The 16,866-nt window shown below is 39.9% G+C and overlaps 1 protein-coding gene across 2 annotated transcripts in view; it reads left to right on the plus strand.

Moving 5' to 3' along the window:
- Nucleotides 1-16,866, plus strand: part of LOC308385770 (collagen alpha-1(XV) chain-like) — a 59,969-nt gene that overhangs the window by 28,640 nt on the left and 14,463 nt on the right. The window contains exons 3-15 of one of the 2 annotated variants that reach the window (XM_080864894.1): nt 2,179-2,426; nt 2,517-2,687; nt 3,444-3,575; nt 10,405-10,479; nt 11,714-11,800; nt 12,948-13,071; nt 13,438-13,481; nt 13,846-14,025; nt 14,192-14,218; nt 14,334-14,387; nt 14,516-14,596; nt 15,073-15,120; nt 15,222-15,356. In XM_080864894.1, coding sequence (XP_080721020.1) covers nt 2,179-2,426; nt 2,517-2,687; nt 3,444-3,575; nt 10,405-10,479; nt 11,714-11,800; nt 12,948-13,071; nt 13,438-13,481; nt 13,846-14,025; nt 14,192-14,218; nt 14,334-14,387; nt 14,516-14,596; nt 15,073-15,120; nt 15,222-15,356 — 1,406 coding nt within the window. The remainder of the gene's footprint in view (nt 1-2,178; nt 2,427-2,516; nt 2,688-3,443; nt 3,576-10,404; nt 10,480-11,713; nt 11,801-12,947; nt 13,072-13,437; nt 13,482-13,845; nt 14,026-14,191; nt 14,219-14,333; nt 14,388-14,515; nt 14,597-15,072; nt 15,121-15,221; nt 15,357-16,866) is intronic. The other variant, XM_080864895.1, reaches the window with a different exon arrangement.

The raw sequence follows: 16,866 nt of genomic DNA on the forward strand, positions 1-16,866 counted from the left end.
AACTAGAGCTAACACAGCGAGTGTAGTCACATTTCCATGGTGATCTGTCCAGCTGTCTGACCTAGTGGAGGAACATCTGCAGTGAAGTCACTCTCGGGCAAAAGACGCAGCGAGTGACAGGCAGCTCTGTGGGAATTTTGGCAGAAGTTCTTTGGCAAAGTTTAACCGCTGACAACAGAGAGAAGATATAGAGCAATGTTCACGTCTGGAGATGAAGCAGCCAACAATCCAGTCACTGATTTTCTGATTCCAAGGATCTTTTTGGAATAAGAAATTGGTCAAAGAATACTTGGAAAATATTTCTCAGTGCTTGTTTAAGCTTTCTTGAATTAAAATGTATCAGCTTAAAAATTACAGCTTCCCGAGTTAAAGTCCTCTTAACACGCTGTACACGCTGACATTGTTTAGTGAGTTGGGATGCACCAAACAATCTTACATTACAATGCAATCAGATTACTTAGATGCCTTTTGGCTTTGCTGGTGTAGGAATCTAGTAATGATAAAACTACAATGACATCATAGACTGTATATGAAAGATGGACATGGGGTGATATTTTGTTAGTCTTATGGTTGCCTAATGACAACTCCAGTGTGCAATAATGACAAAGCAGGTTACATTTTAGGGCATGGCTTGGGATTTACATGTCACTATTGTATGAGAAATCGGCTAAGTTTTCCAATCTTCGACTCACACAAAGTCAAGAAAATCTGAAATGGCATATTTTGACTTTGTGTGAAGATAAAGATCTTTGAGGAAATGGTGGAAAAAAGAGGAGACCAACTTTTGTATCCCATTTCAGTAAAAGTAACTCTAACCTGGTAGTGAAATTACAGAGCTTGGCTGCAGTGGGCATTACACAGGAGAGTGGTGTGGGTTCCTCTTCGCTGTTATTTTTTAATTGCCACAGTCTGTAGCAGTTTCAATCCAATTAATGAAGGAGGGGGAAGAAGTGTGCCTGGCCTCCAGCGGGGAGATTTACTGGCCACACACGGGCACGCACACATCATGCTTGTGGAAGACTTGATGCTTGCACTCGCTGTCTCGGCCTCTCTTTCTCTTTCCCCCCTCTTTTGTCTTTGCCGCTCCTCTGCACACAGACGTACACACGCCACACGGTACGTCTAATTTACAGGAGCTGCCACTGCACAGCATGTGTGTATTAGTTTTGCTTAATGCCTTCCAGATGCCCAAGCTCTATATCCCGTTGCCCATACGTACTGAAAGAACAGACGATTGTTCCTGGGGTCTTCCTACTAAAGAGAACCAGGTGTGGGGGAGACGGCCTGCACATTTGTGACAAAGGGAGAGCGTTGTGAGCGTTTGCTAAATAGGTTTTCATGTTATTCGGTGGGGAGGGGGGTTAGTCACCACACACATTGTGGCAGAGTCCTGCATGCATGAATACTGTGCAGCTATGATAATGATGGTTAGGATGGAAGCTCCTTCTCAAACTTTATCGGTTATGTCTGACAAACTCCAAAATGTTTCAAGACAAACGTTAGAAGGCTTGAAACAGACGACTTTTCTGTACATCAATTATTATTTTTATACATTTATCTTTTCAGTGGTCTCGGCAGCCGAAAGATGACACTCGATGAGTGTAGCACACCTACACTCTCTGTCCACAGCTGTGGAATGCTTGGATTTCTAGAGCAACATTTCTCTCTGACCCCAGTGGATTAACCCACTAGGGGGCCCAGAAGTAAATATGAGCTGTAGACTGCCACTAGCCTCCTGCCCTCTATGGACTGTGTACTCAATCACCTTCAAGCACCCATCAAAACACAAAGCACACCAAATAACACATGGCAGCTTGATTATTTTGTCAAGGACTAGGTGCCAGAAGCTGGAGTGTCTCATCTCTTATTATTTCCAGTGATGTTTGTGAGTGTTTTTGATCAGCGTTTGCATACAAATGTTTAGAGAATGAATTTCAGTGTTGCGAGCTTTTGTGTGTGTTTGTATATAAACACAGTTATTTGCTCACAGATCTCTCTTACCTATATATGAAGTAATTAGACGCAGGTAGTGTTTCCGTGTTTGTCCTGGACTGAATTTCCTGACATCAGTTTGTGTTAATTCTTGTTTTGTTTTGGGGTTGTTGTTTTTTTGGATGAGTATTATATTTTTTCCCTCCTCTAACAAGATTCTTCCTCCTTTCTGCCCGTCTATTGCAGACCGCGGTCCTCGAGGAGCTTTGGACCTGACAGAGTTAATTGGCATTCCCCTCCCTCCCTCCGTCTCCTTCGTCACAGGCTTCGAGGGTTACCCCGCTTACAGCTTCGGCCCGGAGGCCAACGTGGGGCGGCTTACAAAGTCATTCATCCCCGATCCGTTCTATCACGACTTTGCCATCACAGTCACAGCCAAACCGACCACCCGGCAAGGCGGCGTGCTGTTCGCCATCACCGATGCATATCAGAAAGTGAGGACACTGTTCACCACGTCTCTTCTTTGTTTTTTGCTCCCTTCCAGGAAAATATTAAAGCTTTTCTACATGTTTTATGTTCTTCAGATTGTACAATTAGGTGTGGCTTTGTCTGAAGTGGAGGATGGCTCCCAGAGAGTCGTACTGTACTACACCGACGCAGAAACAAGAGGCCGCACCCAGGAAGCTGCTTCATTCAAAATGGGTGACCTGACAGGAAGATGGGCGAGGTTTACACTCACTGTGCAGGGCTCAGAGGTGATTAAAGATGTTATGCTAATTATCTCTTGGTGTACTCTATGCTATGTTAAAGTGGGATTTGGCAACTTGATTTGTAACATAACCTCGCCTTTCTTTCTTTGTGGCCAAGCTATTTGAAACTGAGCTGTGTGACTGCTGTGCATCTGCGCTTCATTGCACTTTGTGGATAAATCCAATTCCTTTCTGCACATAGAGACTATATATAAGGTAGATATACCTTCAAGGTCTGAGTCACAAGCATCTTAAACCTGCATTATTTCTTATGGCCAGCAGGGGGTGACTCATGTTTCTAAAACAAAGTCTGAGATATAAAAGTTTATGGAAAAATGATCAATCAGCATCTTTATCTGTGACCTCAGGAAACACTTTCCAGAGTTTGTGGTCTCAATCTATAGTTTAAAGTCCTGTTTTGCGTGTGATGCTCTTTTTGTAAATTATAGTCTGCATTAGAGTCAAAAGAATGGATAAAGCGTGATATTCTTTAGGTCAGCCTACCTTGTGATTGGCAAGTTGCTACTGTATTGTCATATTTGGTTTTAAAACACCAACGTGGCAACAGGCTGCTAAATAGTTTTCTCGTTTTCAGACCTTACATGTGAGTATTATGTCACAAAATTCAGACATACACTTACTGTGTGCCTAAATGCAAGGAATAAAGATGTTTGCACAGATCATCTGTTCCATACAATTACATTTTCCTTTTTTTTCATATGGTTTTAAAGCTCAAGCATGTGCACTTGTCCCAACACGTAGGTGCGCCTCTACATGGACTGTGAGGAATACCACCGGGTTGCCTTCATCAGGAGTGCTCAGCCTCTGACCTTCGAGTCCAGCTCAGGGATCTTTGTAGGGAACGCCGGGGGTACGGGCCTGCAGAGGTTTGTGGTAAGTGTCGATGTGTGCGTGTTTGTGTCCCTTCTAGCCACGTGAGCGCTTCGGTACTTCCTACACTGTCTTTTGTCAGCTCTGTACAACAGCTGCATTTCTGCTGTGCTTATTCCTCATCCCAAGCGTCAGTGGGTTTGGATCAATGACTTTGAAATGAATATTGAATCCACAGCTAGTTGCAGAAACAAATGTGGTGTTTGGACAGTTGCCGACTTTACATCTGAGAATGAACACAATAGTCTTCGTTGGCAGCTTTACGACTGCCACGGGAGGCGAGGAATGAATGACCAAGTGTACTCATGAGCACTTCTTTGTCCTATGAGAGCTCCTAAATGACAGGCTGCTTACTTACATATGTGCACCAGGGCTAGTAGTCTCATTTTTGAATGATTTAAACTGAGTGCACCTGTGATTACGGCTGCCAATTCTTTCCCTATAAAGATGAGAAATCAAAAAATAGTAAATATTAAAGGGTAGAGGCTAAAATCCCTCACGATAGTTAAAAATATCCCTGTGCATTTATAGCAAGTACGTGTTATCGAGAAGTGCTGAGAAATCAAATCCATGTGCAACGCTGGCCTGTGCAAGCAGTGCTCTATAAAAGAAAATAAACCAGTAAAAGCTTCAGCACTTTCGTCCCCATTATCTATGATTTGTTGTTTTGTAATTCTGCTTTGTTCATCACATTGCGACTGCAGATATGATGAAGAAAATAGCTTTTTTTTTTTGCATATCTATGGGGGAAATAGTTTGTATTAGTGTGGGTCAGAAAATATCTGTTATGTCATCAAGATATCTATCTAAAACATCTTCAGTGAACTGTCAGAATATTACATTTTAATAAGAAGAGACCTAAGTTCATTTTAGAAAACATGCCAACAGTACTTTTCCCGAATAAATCAACCCACGACCGGTGGCTGAACTAGAAAAGCAAACGACCTGTGACTTTAAAAACAAAATATAGTCCTCTTCTTTGCCACTTTTTAACCTTTTGTTCTCGTGAATTCTTTTTTTATCCAAGTTCATGAGACGAACAGACTACAAGATGTTCCATTTCCACAACAGTGGAAAGAAATCCTTATCACAAAGCAGCTTTTGGGTTTTTGTTTTTTTGGGGGGGCTCTCTGTCATTAAGATTTTATTTGTGAAACGTGAGGAGAGTTTCAAAGAAATCTAATGAGCCGGGGAGGCAGAGTGTGTTTATTCAGGAATTTTTTTGGTCTCTGAGGGGAGTTCATTTCACCGCTGAAACAATCTGTTAGGTTTCTCCTACCTATTGTGGTTTAAAACCAACGCTGACGTACGTACATAGATCACCAGGAGCTACAGTTTCATTTTAGATGTAAAGCAACCTCGCTCTAGCATCATTTCAAATCTTGTATATCTTGGTCTGTGTTTAATTTATGAATAATGATTTCCAGCAACCCTTTCAGGCTGTCTAAAGTACATAAAGTGATGTATTTAATAGAGGAGGACTTATAGTGGTGTTATTGTAGCTTTAAGGGCAATGCAGGGTTATAGACCATTAGAAATGTGAGGCTTCTTTCCCCTGCAATTCAATTTCAGTGTCATTTTAATTGAGACTAAATTACTGCTGTTTTATCCCATGAGTCATAGCTGCTGGCATCCTGCCAAAGCCTTGTGGAAACAAAATATTTTTTGTAATATCCTGACTAAAAATGCCAGTGTAGCTGCATTACAACAACTTTTAGAAAGAGCAAAAAGTTCCTCTGCTTTCAGTGTTTCTTGTGCCACAATTCCATTGTACGTACAATTTCTATTCTATTCTGTTCTATTATTTTACCCAACTTAAGGCCACATACTGTACATCTACACTGTTTAATATCAGCCTACTGGTTGCTAGCAAATTATAGTTACCCACATTTGAAGCCATTTCACTTTGTGATGTAGGACCATGATTAAAATATTGACAAAAGTCTTTCACATTGGCTGTATTCGAGGTTTCATGGAAGTGGAGAATTTGTTTTAAACATTTGCTCTCTGATTGAACTGTTGGATTGTTTGGGGAAGATGCGAGTAACTTTGCAACAATCAAAAAATGGCAAATTCACTGTAGCAGCTGCTTCTTAGGCTAAAACTCAATCGATTACAAAACACAGAAGTCTGAAATTAAGGCTTCTTTTAACCTTGAATATAATGCACAAATAACGCACAAATTTCCCCACTGTGCGATCAATCTTATCTTATCTTATCAGGATACTAAGGCTAAGACCTGCTAGCCAATCAGAACTTTGGCTAGCTACAAACTTTGTTGTTACCGTCATTGTTATTGCCCTGCTTGATGAACAGTCTGTGCCATGTGGGTTTTTGTTGTTGATATTTCTCAACTCTTTATTGCTGACTGTACAGCTCTCTGCAGGTACTCAGGCAATCTGTCTAAAAGCGCCTGATGTCAGATGGGGGCAGTATTGGAAATACAGAATGTGGTGCAACCATCTGTGAACTACTCTTGCTTTTGTTGTTGTGGTTCAATTAGCCAGCTGTGGATTGAAGTTGTAACATCCAAAAAAAAGCTTAATTAACAGTGTTAAAAAGATGAAAAGTTTTTATTACAGCCACTGTCCATACTTTTCTTTTTTTCTGTTGTTGAGGTTTTTTCACTCTTTTCCTGTGTCAGGTGAACTTTCCTAACACTGCATTGCCTGTCTGGGCTCAACCAATCAGCATTAAATGAACGCAAAGCGTCATCCATGTCGAGCACTGTGCAGTTGGGATTTTGGTGCAATGCACAGGAGCATGTTTGTGGTGGTTAAAACCCCTCTACATAGCCTCTCCATAAGCAAATACCTCAGCAAACGTACACGACTGCTGTAGCATAAATTAAGCATGAATAAATTAAGTCCTATGTAGCGTGTATAAAGCTGGATGATATCACCACTTGGGGCTCAGAGTTGTTCTTTCTCTTGCCAATAAACTCTTTCACTCCTTTCTTGGCTCTCTTCGTGCATCCTCTCCTCCCTCTTTCCTCATCTCTCAGAAAAAGAGGAGCAGAAGTAACTGTCTGTTTCCAGCTGTTCAACTTTCAAACGGATCCTCCTCCAAAACGATGCAGCAGCGGCTCTTTGCAGCACTGCACTACTCCACAGCGTTACATGAACACACAAAAACAAATAAATATCTTCGTCCTTGCTGAACCAGTTACTCATATGTTAAACTGGCTTCACTGAACCACAGGCCATGTAGGGCGCAACATAAAATGTGTGTTGGCCTTTAACACAGTAGTGCAAAGTGACCTTTTGGATGTCTTCTCACATGCTTTGGCCTGTGGCAGCCATAGTGTCCAGGGACTGCCAGTAACTGCAGGCACACAACAGTTTCTCATCTCTGGCATCTGAAAAGTCCAGTGTCTGTCTGTGAGCAATAACCAGACTTCAAAATATATATAAACAGCCCCGATGGCGCATGTCATGCAGCATGCGTGGCTATATAAACTAGAAGCTGATATGTTGCAAAATACTTCAGCTACTGTGAAGTTTTGAAGATACATCAGTAACAGTTTAACAAAAGAAGTCAAACAGACAATGTTTGCACTTTCTCATAGATGAGGAAGCATTAAGTGCAATGCCAACAGCTGCATGAAGTTATTTATCTCCATAGCAACTGATCAGACTTTTTCCACTGTGATTCACTCACAGATGCACTTCTATATTAATTTACAGTCAATAGACAGGGTATATTTATTTCTATTCACTTATAATTAAATATAAGAAGTCATCTTGTGATAAAGCGTAATAACAAAACGTTCAAACAAAAAAAAGCAGAAATACAGGTTTTAATGTTTGTATAACTAAGCAGCCAAGTGCACAACCACACTCCTGTTTATACAAACTTTTGTTGAAATCATCTGACTTTTGTGAATTTACTGTAGAAACCAGTTGAAGCTTGACCTCCTTTCCATCGGTCATTTTCAATGCACCCGACCTCATTTACTAACATCTTCAGCTCACTTTTAGACTGATTTTGTTTACATTTTTAAGAAATGAAGTTGCTAGTACTGCTTTGTTTTGCAGTGTACCATTAGCGATACTGACAGCTTTCGTGTGTGAAGGCTCTCTGGTGTGTTTTCTTGAATTTGTGCCGGGAATAATGTCTGTTTACTGTTGTCTGTTTTGTTTCAAGGGTGACTTATGACAGAAATTTAACACTAGCTGACTATAAAGGTTTGAGCAGCACATGTTTATCCCAGACCTACAAACGTTCAGATGAGTCTGAGGTGACACCTGTGATGCTTAGTTGCTAGACCTGGATTTAAAGGAATGAAAGGCTAGGGCAATTAGTCAATATATTAAGCAGACAGTATAAATGGTGCAGCTTTGCAGCATTTTTGGTTGGTTGGTTGGTTGATTTGTTGGTGCACTGGTACTTAGGTTGGTTTTTTCACTGGTTCATTTGTTTGTTTGTGGGTTTGTTGGTTGGTAGGTAAAGCTTGTTTTTTACACCATAATTATATGCTCTGCTACAAACAACTAACTGGTGCTCACCTGTTCGATGTGCTGTGTGTTCAGTTGTCGCTGCTACAGACAGCCGTGCGTGGTGGCGAGCATTTGAAAACTGCAACCAGAAACTTGCCGAGAAATTCTCCAACTGCTTTCCTGTGTTTAAATTCACGTAATCAAAAAAGTTTTTTACAAACTAACCGACTAAATCATTCATCCATGTGGCTGTGGCTTTAATGTAGGGGCAAATCCACATGTTGTAGTCGTTTAAAGGAGGCGGAAAAGGTTGCGTGGCACATTCTTTGTTTGTTTCAGATGTGTTGTTTACTGCACCAAGCAGATGTCTCTGATTTGGTTCACTATCCCCAGCTCCAATCCACCCTTCCTTCTCCTTCCTCTCTGCTTCTCCCTATATCACTATTTCTCACTCCTTTGCCGCCATTAAATTTCATAGGCTGTCCTTCATTCCATTAAAACCAGCTGTTTGTCATCTGGCCTGATCCCAGTATCAACAAACTTGGCTGAAATTGCCTTTAGCAAGTATGTACAGATGCAATAAGAAGACAGGGCCACTGACTCTGATTTAAATGATCTTTTGTTATACTATGAGTGCACTGGTCCGTGACCGAGAACTAAATAAACCCACCTTTAACCACCTTTGATATGCTCCTTACATTGGTAGGGAGCATATCAATGGTTTAGGATATTTGGCTTACTGTGTGATAACTTGTCAGAATTATGACATGTTTATCATCAGCTGCAATCACTGAACATGTGTGCGCCTTTATATTGTTCTCTAATTTCTGTTCATTCTAAAACTGCATTCCTTCCTTTATGAGTATTTACAAGTATTTACAGCAGACCTCACAAATGACACAATCTGAATAAAGCGTAATTTATCATCGTTTCCTAACAGCAGAAGAAAGCATGACACGTATCCTTCCCATGATAAAACAAAGACCGTTTGAGTTTCTGCCAGCATAAAACAACTACATGTGCTGACAGCTCTACAGTCCAGCGAGGGGCTTGGAGGGCATAAACATGTCACACATTACCTCCAAGGTTCTGCAAGGATGCCTTGCTGTCAGAGCGCCCCTTTACAAAATAAGAAACCAGGTGCAGCTATCTCTGTGTAAGTGTAAAACCATCCATTAAATAGTCATAACCTGCATTTTAAAATGATATAAAATGACAAAATTGGTCACCAAAAATTTCTTTCTAACCAAATTTAGTTCGGATTGGGAATGGGACCCTTCTCTAGAGGTTACCTTTCAGAGTCATCCCACATATTGGCTCAAGGTTACAGACAAGTATGGACTGTATACAAGAGACTTACCAAAATTCAATATTCATGAACTTCCAAAAAGAAACAGCCTTTTTTTTAGAATGAAAGGTTTAAATGTGCTGCATTATTTCACAACCTTCCAGTTTCCCTCTGTCAGCCTCCAGAGTATCCTGGGACACCATCCAAGACTGTGGATGAGCTCACATACAGCAAAAGAAAAAAGTTGCCCAGTTAAAATAGCTCAGCTAATAACGCTGTTACATGTCTGTTCATGGGGCAGGTTCAATTCAGTTCAATTCAGTTCAATTCTCATCAAAATAACAATTTAGTTGCCTAAATGTGCTCAAGATCAATATATTATCATTAGTTGGGTAATAATTTAAGACATACGACAGCATTAGCTACACATGCTTATACTTCACAGGGCCACAGGGGTAGAGACTGGCTAGTCTTGGGGGAGTCATTCCCTACCTTGTTTCCACAGGCCTTTTAAATGTAAATCCATCATATAACACTTTCTGTGTTCTCCCTTTGTCTACATGGTTTCTCTCTGGGCACTCAAACTTCCTTCCTGGTGGAGCAATGGTTATCTGTCCCTCAGTGATAGCCCTGTCCAGGGTGTACCCTGCTTCTCGTCCTATCACAGCTGGGATAGTCTCCAGCCCTCTCCTCCTCCTTGATTAAGACAAAGAAAATTGATGAGAGGATTATATAATTGTATAAATACAGAAAGGATTTGACATAGCTTAATCTTCTGTGTTAATTTGCCACAAGTAAATATTAAAATTATGGGCTGGTGTTTTAAGGTTGATGGGAAAATTGTCTTTGGAGCAGATACAGAAATGCACCTGTTTCCTAGCCAGATGTTTGCAGCAGTGTTGAATGTGTGTGTTAATGTGTTCAGTGTATATGCAGTAAATTATGCGTGCTAATGAGTGAAGGAGAGACAGATAAACTGTTATGCAGACAGACCAAATTAGTGTGTGTGCGCGCGCGCGTGCAAAATGTCCTCGGAGCTTCTATAAAATTTAATGACAGAATGAATTAAATTAGCGTGCAATATAACACGAACTCTCCTCTCCAGGGCTCCATCCAGCAGCTGCTGTTGAAGGCAGATCCCACGGCCCCAGATGACCAGTGTGAGGAGGACGATCCTTATGTGAGTCTGCATGAAAACACTCGAAACTGAGAAAAGTTCAGCTCCTCAAACGTCTCTAAAACACTGCAAACTTGGAACTATGGCTCCCTCTGCTGGTAGACATACAGTACTGCATAAAATTCAATTCTGACGCCCGCATACATCATTTACATTTAAACATTTAAAAGCATAAACCATCATGAATCCATTCCACCTGCTTTGGTGCAAATGAAAGTGACAGCGGGTCAAAGCAGCTAGATTTTATAATCTTGGCCTACTGTCACACTATATATTTTTGACTGACAAAAAGTCATTTCACACATTTTTTTAATCATTTAGAGGTAAAACTTTAAATATGAAAATGTTCAAAATGTCATAAATTTACCTGTTTTGTAACTACAGTGGCGTTACAACATACAGGATTGGTGTAATCATAAATACAAAGTCCAGCTTAATATGTGCTTGAAATTATTTAATTTGCTTGTAATTCCTCTTAAATCTTGGTGAGCTGCCCAGTTTTTCTTCTATTTGCTTGCCTTTAAAATCTTTAAAGAGCACTACATTTAAAGTAAATGTCTTAAATTACACGCATTATCAAGCCCACTACCGGCTATGGAGATAAATTTTCCTCAATAATATTGTCCTTTCTTGTGTTAGCAAGGTAACAAAATATACTGAGAAGGAATATGTAATCTTGTGAAACAGAGGTTATTTTTAGGAAAAGCAAAAAGAAAAAGTCATGACCTTTACAGGGTGCTGTAATATACAACATAAACAAGCTCTCTCTCTCACACACACTCTCACACACACTCTCAAACACACACACACACACACACACACACACACACACACACACACACACACACACACACACACACACACACACACACACTGACATTCCTGACCGAGCCACAGTCAGTCTGTCCTGATAATGTTGTTTAGAACATTAATCATTTCTGATATCCAGTGTTTGTTTGTTTGTTTGTTTGTTTGTTTGTTTGTTTGTTTGTTTGTTTGTTTGTTTAAATTAAAGATAAGTTTCAGTGAAAAACATCAGTAACATGTGAGTAACCGTGGGAACCAAACTCTGGAATAAGGCTGTTTTGCTTATGTGTACATTTGGCCTCTTTCCTCATTTAATTTTCACTTCCTGCAGCTAAAAACTCAGATGGAATTTTGGTCTGCTGAACTTTTCCAACTTTCTCTGTGTTTTGTCTTCTAATTCCTTTTATCCTGCTCTCCTTTTCAACTCCAGGCCTCTGGCTACGGGAGCGGTGACAATGAAAACTTGGAGGGTAAAGATGAAGTGAAGAAGATTGTGGAGGAGAGAGAGTTCACCATGGTGTGTGCACTGTTGTTTTGTTTTTACCCCATTTATTTGCGCAAGCGAGTCACAAATGAAAAAGCTTCTGTCCTCTCAGTACCTGTGGAGACACCAAAATGATGATAATTGCTGCCAGCTCTGTGCAATCTGTAATGAATTTATGCAAATAATATCACATTACTATGCTTAAGGAAATGGCTTCTAAAAAAGCCCACTAAAAAAGAAAAGAAGATGGCCAATGTGTCATTGTATAGATAAGTTATGTTCCCATAGTGATTTAAAATAAACCTGTTGATTAAAACTTTAAAAACGTAACTTAATATTAAGACTCAGTCCACAAATCAATTTTTAGTTGATTTTTTTAGTCATTTTCTGGGAACTTTAAGCTACAGAGTCAAAGACACTTGAGTTTTTGGTGATTGTCTTCCAAGAAACTAGCTAAGAAACCATCTAAAAGTGCAGATAAGAGAGATTTCAATCACACAGATCACCATCTGTGGTCCAAGTATGACTTCACTGATGTACATGTATTTCAGTCCCTTTTGTATGAACACACAATCCAGATGTGTGCGACCTCTTCTCCAGGCAGTCTGAGCTACTTAATACACTCAAAGGCCTGTCAGACGATGGATTAAAATCAAAAACTCTCTTCAGGAAAGAAAATGATTTACAGCCTTTTTTCCATCTGCAGTCATTTCTATTTATCATTCATGAGCAAGACAGCGGGCTTTTCTAGGCGTGCGGTCATGACATTTTATGATCGCAGCAGATCTTGTAGACGTAATGTTGGAATACTCTAAGAAATGTGTGGAATGAGGCTGTCAGTGTGACACTGTATTAGGATCTGATCTGAGAGCAAACATTTCCTACCATCCGTGGCAAACGCTTCACTTTCTTTCTTTTTCTTGTTTGGTTGTCTGTTCACATATACAGAGACTCTTTGTTGAATTATGAAAGAAAAAAAAAAAGAAAGGCTCTTTAATTAATCCACAGCTGCAGCTATAACTAGTGTGCTGTAATATCCAGATTGCAGAATATTATGCATTTAAAAATATAAAAAATATGCAGTTTAGTGCTGAAGGTTGGTCTAAAGATGCACACTGATTTCTTTTTTTGTTTGTTTGTCTGTTTGTTTGTTTGTTTGTTTTACCATCGTGGTTATTAGCCAGAGCTGGCCCCCACTTACATTGTGATCCCACCTCCACCCACTGAGATGCCAACAAGCGATGACGAAGATGACAACTTTGAGGAAGCTTCTGGGCAGGAAGTGGAGGTGACCACGGTGCAAGGTAAAATGCATTCATGTAAACGTTTTAATGTGGTCTCAGGAACTCTGTCCTGTGGCAACAAACAGCAGTTATCTGCCACTTAAAATATATATATATATTTTCAGGATTAGACCAGTGATATAGCAAAATTATTTCATGCTTCCCTTCGTTTGTGCTGCAATTCATGAGTAAATCGGCTCCTCCTTCGTTGCATTTCCAAGAGTTTCCACCAGATGTTGCTGAAGACACAGTGTAGCTTCCTTTCCTTTGTTCGTATGATCCAATGCTCAACCTTTTCATCTGTGCTTTATTCATCAAATCCACAGCAGTGCCATTTTTAATGTGCTCAAACATGCTTGTTTTTTCCTTTTTCTCTTTATGTTACAGCAAAGTCATTTCAGACAGGTGCTTCAGTTTCCACACCTGACACTGTAAGTCAGAATTATCTTCTGAATTTATATAACATAAATGTGTCTGTTTCAACATATTATGGGTTAAGATCATTACAGTTTTTATATAATTAAGGCAACAGGTCTTTAAAGGTCTGTAAAGGGGATGGTTGGTACTCTGCTGTAACTCTAGACGGGCTGGAAGTGACGTGGTTGATGAGGTTAACATTAAATGTGCTTTAAAGAGAGAGAGAGAGAGAGAGAGAGAAAACGGAAACTGTTTCCTGTAGAGCAAGTTTGTCCCACTTACTACAGCTGATGCTGCCCTATTTTTTTCCTTTTATTTTTTTTAAATTAGTGTGACTGCAGTCTACATAAAAAATAAAAAAAAATCCTAACTCCTTAGTCCCTCCAGGTTTATCCAGGGCAGAAAGGGGAGCCAGGCCCAGCTGGTCCCCCAGGACCTCCAGGCCCTCCAGGACCAGCCTCAGAAGAGGGACAAGGAGGGGAGCCTGGACAACGAGGCCCACAAGGACCACAGGGACCCCCAGGCACACCTGGACTTCCAGGGAAAGATGGACACCCTGTGAGTTTAACCTGCACGTTTGTGCACTGAATTTGAGGCATTCACAAGCTTCTATTTTTAAACAATTCAGACGTCCGTTCACGGAGCACAGGATGTTTTTTTTACTCTGTTGTGTTGTCAGATTTAAACATGATTGATTTGCTTTCTGTTTTTGTCTTTTCTCCAGGGAAGCAAAGGGGAAACTGGTTCACCAGTAAGTAAAATCCTCCTAGTCTTTCAAATATATAGTTTCCTTCATGTGGAAGTTATTATTTAATGTCTCAGAGGGGAAAGCTCATGTGCACTGCCGTGATTGTCATCTCTCTCAGGGAGCAAAAGGATTTCCAGGACTACCCGGAGAGTCTGGTCCTAAGGGAGAAAAGGTAAAAACCTTTAGGGTGGTTACAGAAATTTTAACATGGACTTATAAAATTAAATATATAATTAAAGAAATAAGTAAGTAATCCTTGAAATGTAGAAAATAACACAAACTTTCTTCTGTTTCTCTCAGGGTGATCCTGGTGTTGGACTACCTGGCCCTCCGGGTCCTCCAGGACCTCCAGGGCAGCCCAGCAAGTCCTCCGTGTTCCTGGTCAGTCATTTATTCATTTTGTTCTTAGTTTAAGCAAAATCAGGTGTGCTTGATTCATACAAGGAACTAAAATTAGCTCCAGTTTATTTGTGAAATCCTTGTTTCTGTTCTGTATACCTTCATATACGTGAACTTTTCATGTAGACACTGCCCATATTCTATTTCCAAATGTTGATATGAATTTGTTAGGTTGTATTTTTTCTGGTGTGATGCTAAAGCTAAGTCACATTTGTTGCAGCAGAAATCAGATCTGATGATACGCCCATCGTTTTCATTATGTTCCTCAACATTTTTACACAGCAGTGATATTCATACTGGGGATGAAAATAAATATTTTAAGTTGAAAATAAAATATTTATTTATATATTGTGGAATGAGAAAAAAAAGGCTCATTATGTTATAACCAACCATAACATTTTAGTATAAGTGACTTACCTTTTGACTAAATGAGGGGTCATTGCCTTTGTGTTCATCAGGAGGGTTCTGGATTTGAAGACTTTGACAGTGACACAGAGATTATTAGGGTAAGTGAAGTTGCTTTCTCTGTCTCTGTATACTGACACTATAGTTTACCTGTTTTACAGAGCATTTTTCCCATAACTGTAATGTTTTCTTGTGTTATCAGGGTCCCCCAGGGCCTCCAGGTCCCCCAGGACTGCCAGGGCCCCCAGGATCTCCTTCTGAGGACATCTTTTCTGGACTACCTGGGACTCCTGGGAAAGATGGAAGGGATGGACCAAAGGGCGAACCTGGACTTCCTGTGAGTTTTACCTTGGTCCATTTTCTGTTAGAGCCCAATCTAAATGCAGCAGCTTAAAAATACTAAATGAACCAATATGTTTTCTACATATTGTAAACTCTAGCAGCTCAAGTATTATAGTTTATACAGGCTCAAGTTTATACAGTATTATGGTTTCTTTGGAAGGACAAGACAAACACTGAAAATGTAATTTCTTTAGTAGATTTCACATCTGCTCTCACATAACAAACTCATTTGTCATTTGCTAATTTATGCTAAAAGTTAAACAGGAGGTATACTCTAACTCTATTAAAACTCTTTCAAAGGACCCACCTGACACACACAATAGAATTAATTAAAATCAAGAGCAGTTTTTATTCAAAACAAAACAAAAACATAATTTTGCATGAAACATTTCTGTGATTAAGGTTTTTTTGAAATGCATCTTTCTTTTAGTCTTTGCCTTCAGAACATTCATTTTTGACCTGGGTTCTGTGTTCAGGTGTCTGAGGAGTGGTTTAGTGGCTCTGGGTCTGATTCAGAGTCAGGGTCTGGTCAGGTACAATGGGCTGAAAAGACAGTATTTCCCCCAATGCCATTTAAAATGTTCATTTACTGCTTTCCTGCCATTGCTTGATGCACAGAATGAACAAAGATTGTATGTGTCTGCAGTTAAGACTTAGTGGTTCCTCTTTTGAAATACATTACATACACTAGTTAAATTGTACAGTACATAAACATATCTGCCACCTCATTTTATAATCATGTGAAAAATGAAGTTTTCCCAGCACGATGGAATTCTATGAAAAATCAAGTACGTCCTTACTACTTTTTATAAGGTTAATGCTAATCAAATGCACCTGATTATTTGATCATCATAAAGTGTGACCACTTCTATAAAAGCAGAAGTTGGTAGTTTGTGGGTCTGGTGCAGTCAGGTGTGTGTTAATACAAGGTCACAATCTTCCCCAGTGTGGATGTCCCAACAATTTCACCACAAGGTCTGACCCAAGCGCCACATTTCAGACTCTACAAGCCTCAGTTAGTATATTAGATGTTAAAGTTTGTGACAGTAAGGTTGAAACAAGTGTGGCTTCTTTGGAAGGGTCACCAAGAGAAAACCTATTCTCTCTAAAAAGAACATGGCTGCACGGCTTAGGTTTGTAAAACTAATCAAGAGTTCTGGAACAATTTCTTTTGGACAGACAAGACCAAAGTAGAGAAGTCTGGTCATAAAGTGCAGCAGGACATTTGATGAAACCCAAATGCAGCATATTAGCAGAAACATCTCATACCAACTATTAAGCACAGTGGTGGAGGGGTAATGATTTGGGTTTGTTTTGCAGCCACAGGACCTGGACACCTTGCAGTCACTGAGTCATGAACTCCTCTATATACTCAAGTATTTATTGAAATTATTTCTCCAATGGCTAAAGCCAGGCTGAAATTGTGTTATACAGCAGGACAATGATCCCAAGCAAAGCAGCAAATCTACAATATAATTATTGAAAAAGAGAAGGATTGGGTTGTT

The sequence above is a fragment of the Rhamphochromis sp. 'chilingali' genome, assembly GCF_963969265.1.
Source record: "Rhamphochromis sp. 'chilingali' genome assembly, chromosome: 18".
Classification (NCBI taxonomy): Eukaryota; Metazoa; Chordata; class Actinopteri; order Cichliformes; family Cichlidae; genus Rhamphochromis; species Rhamphochromis sp. 'chilingali'.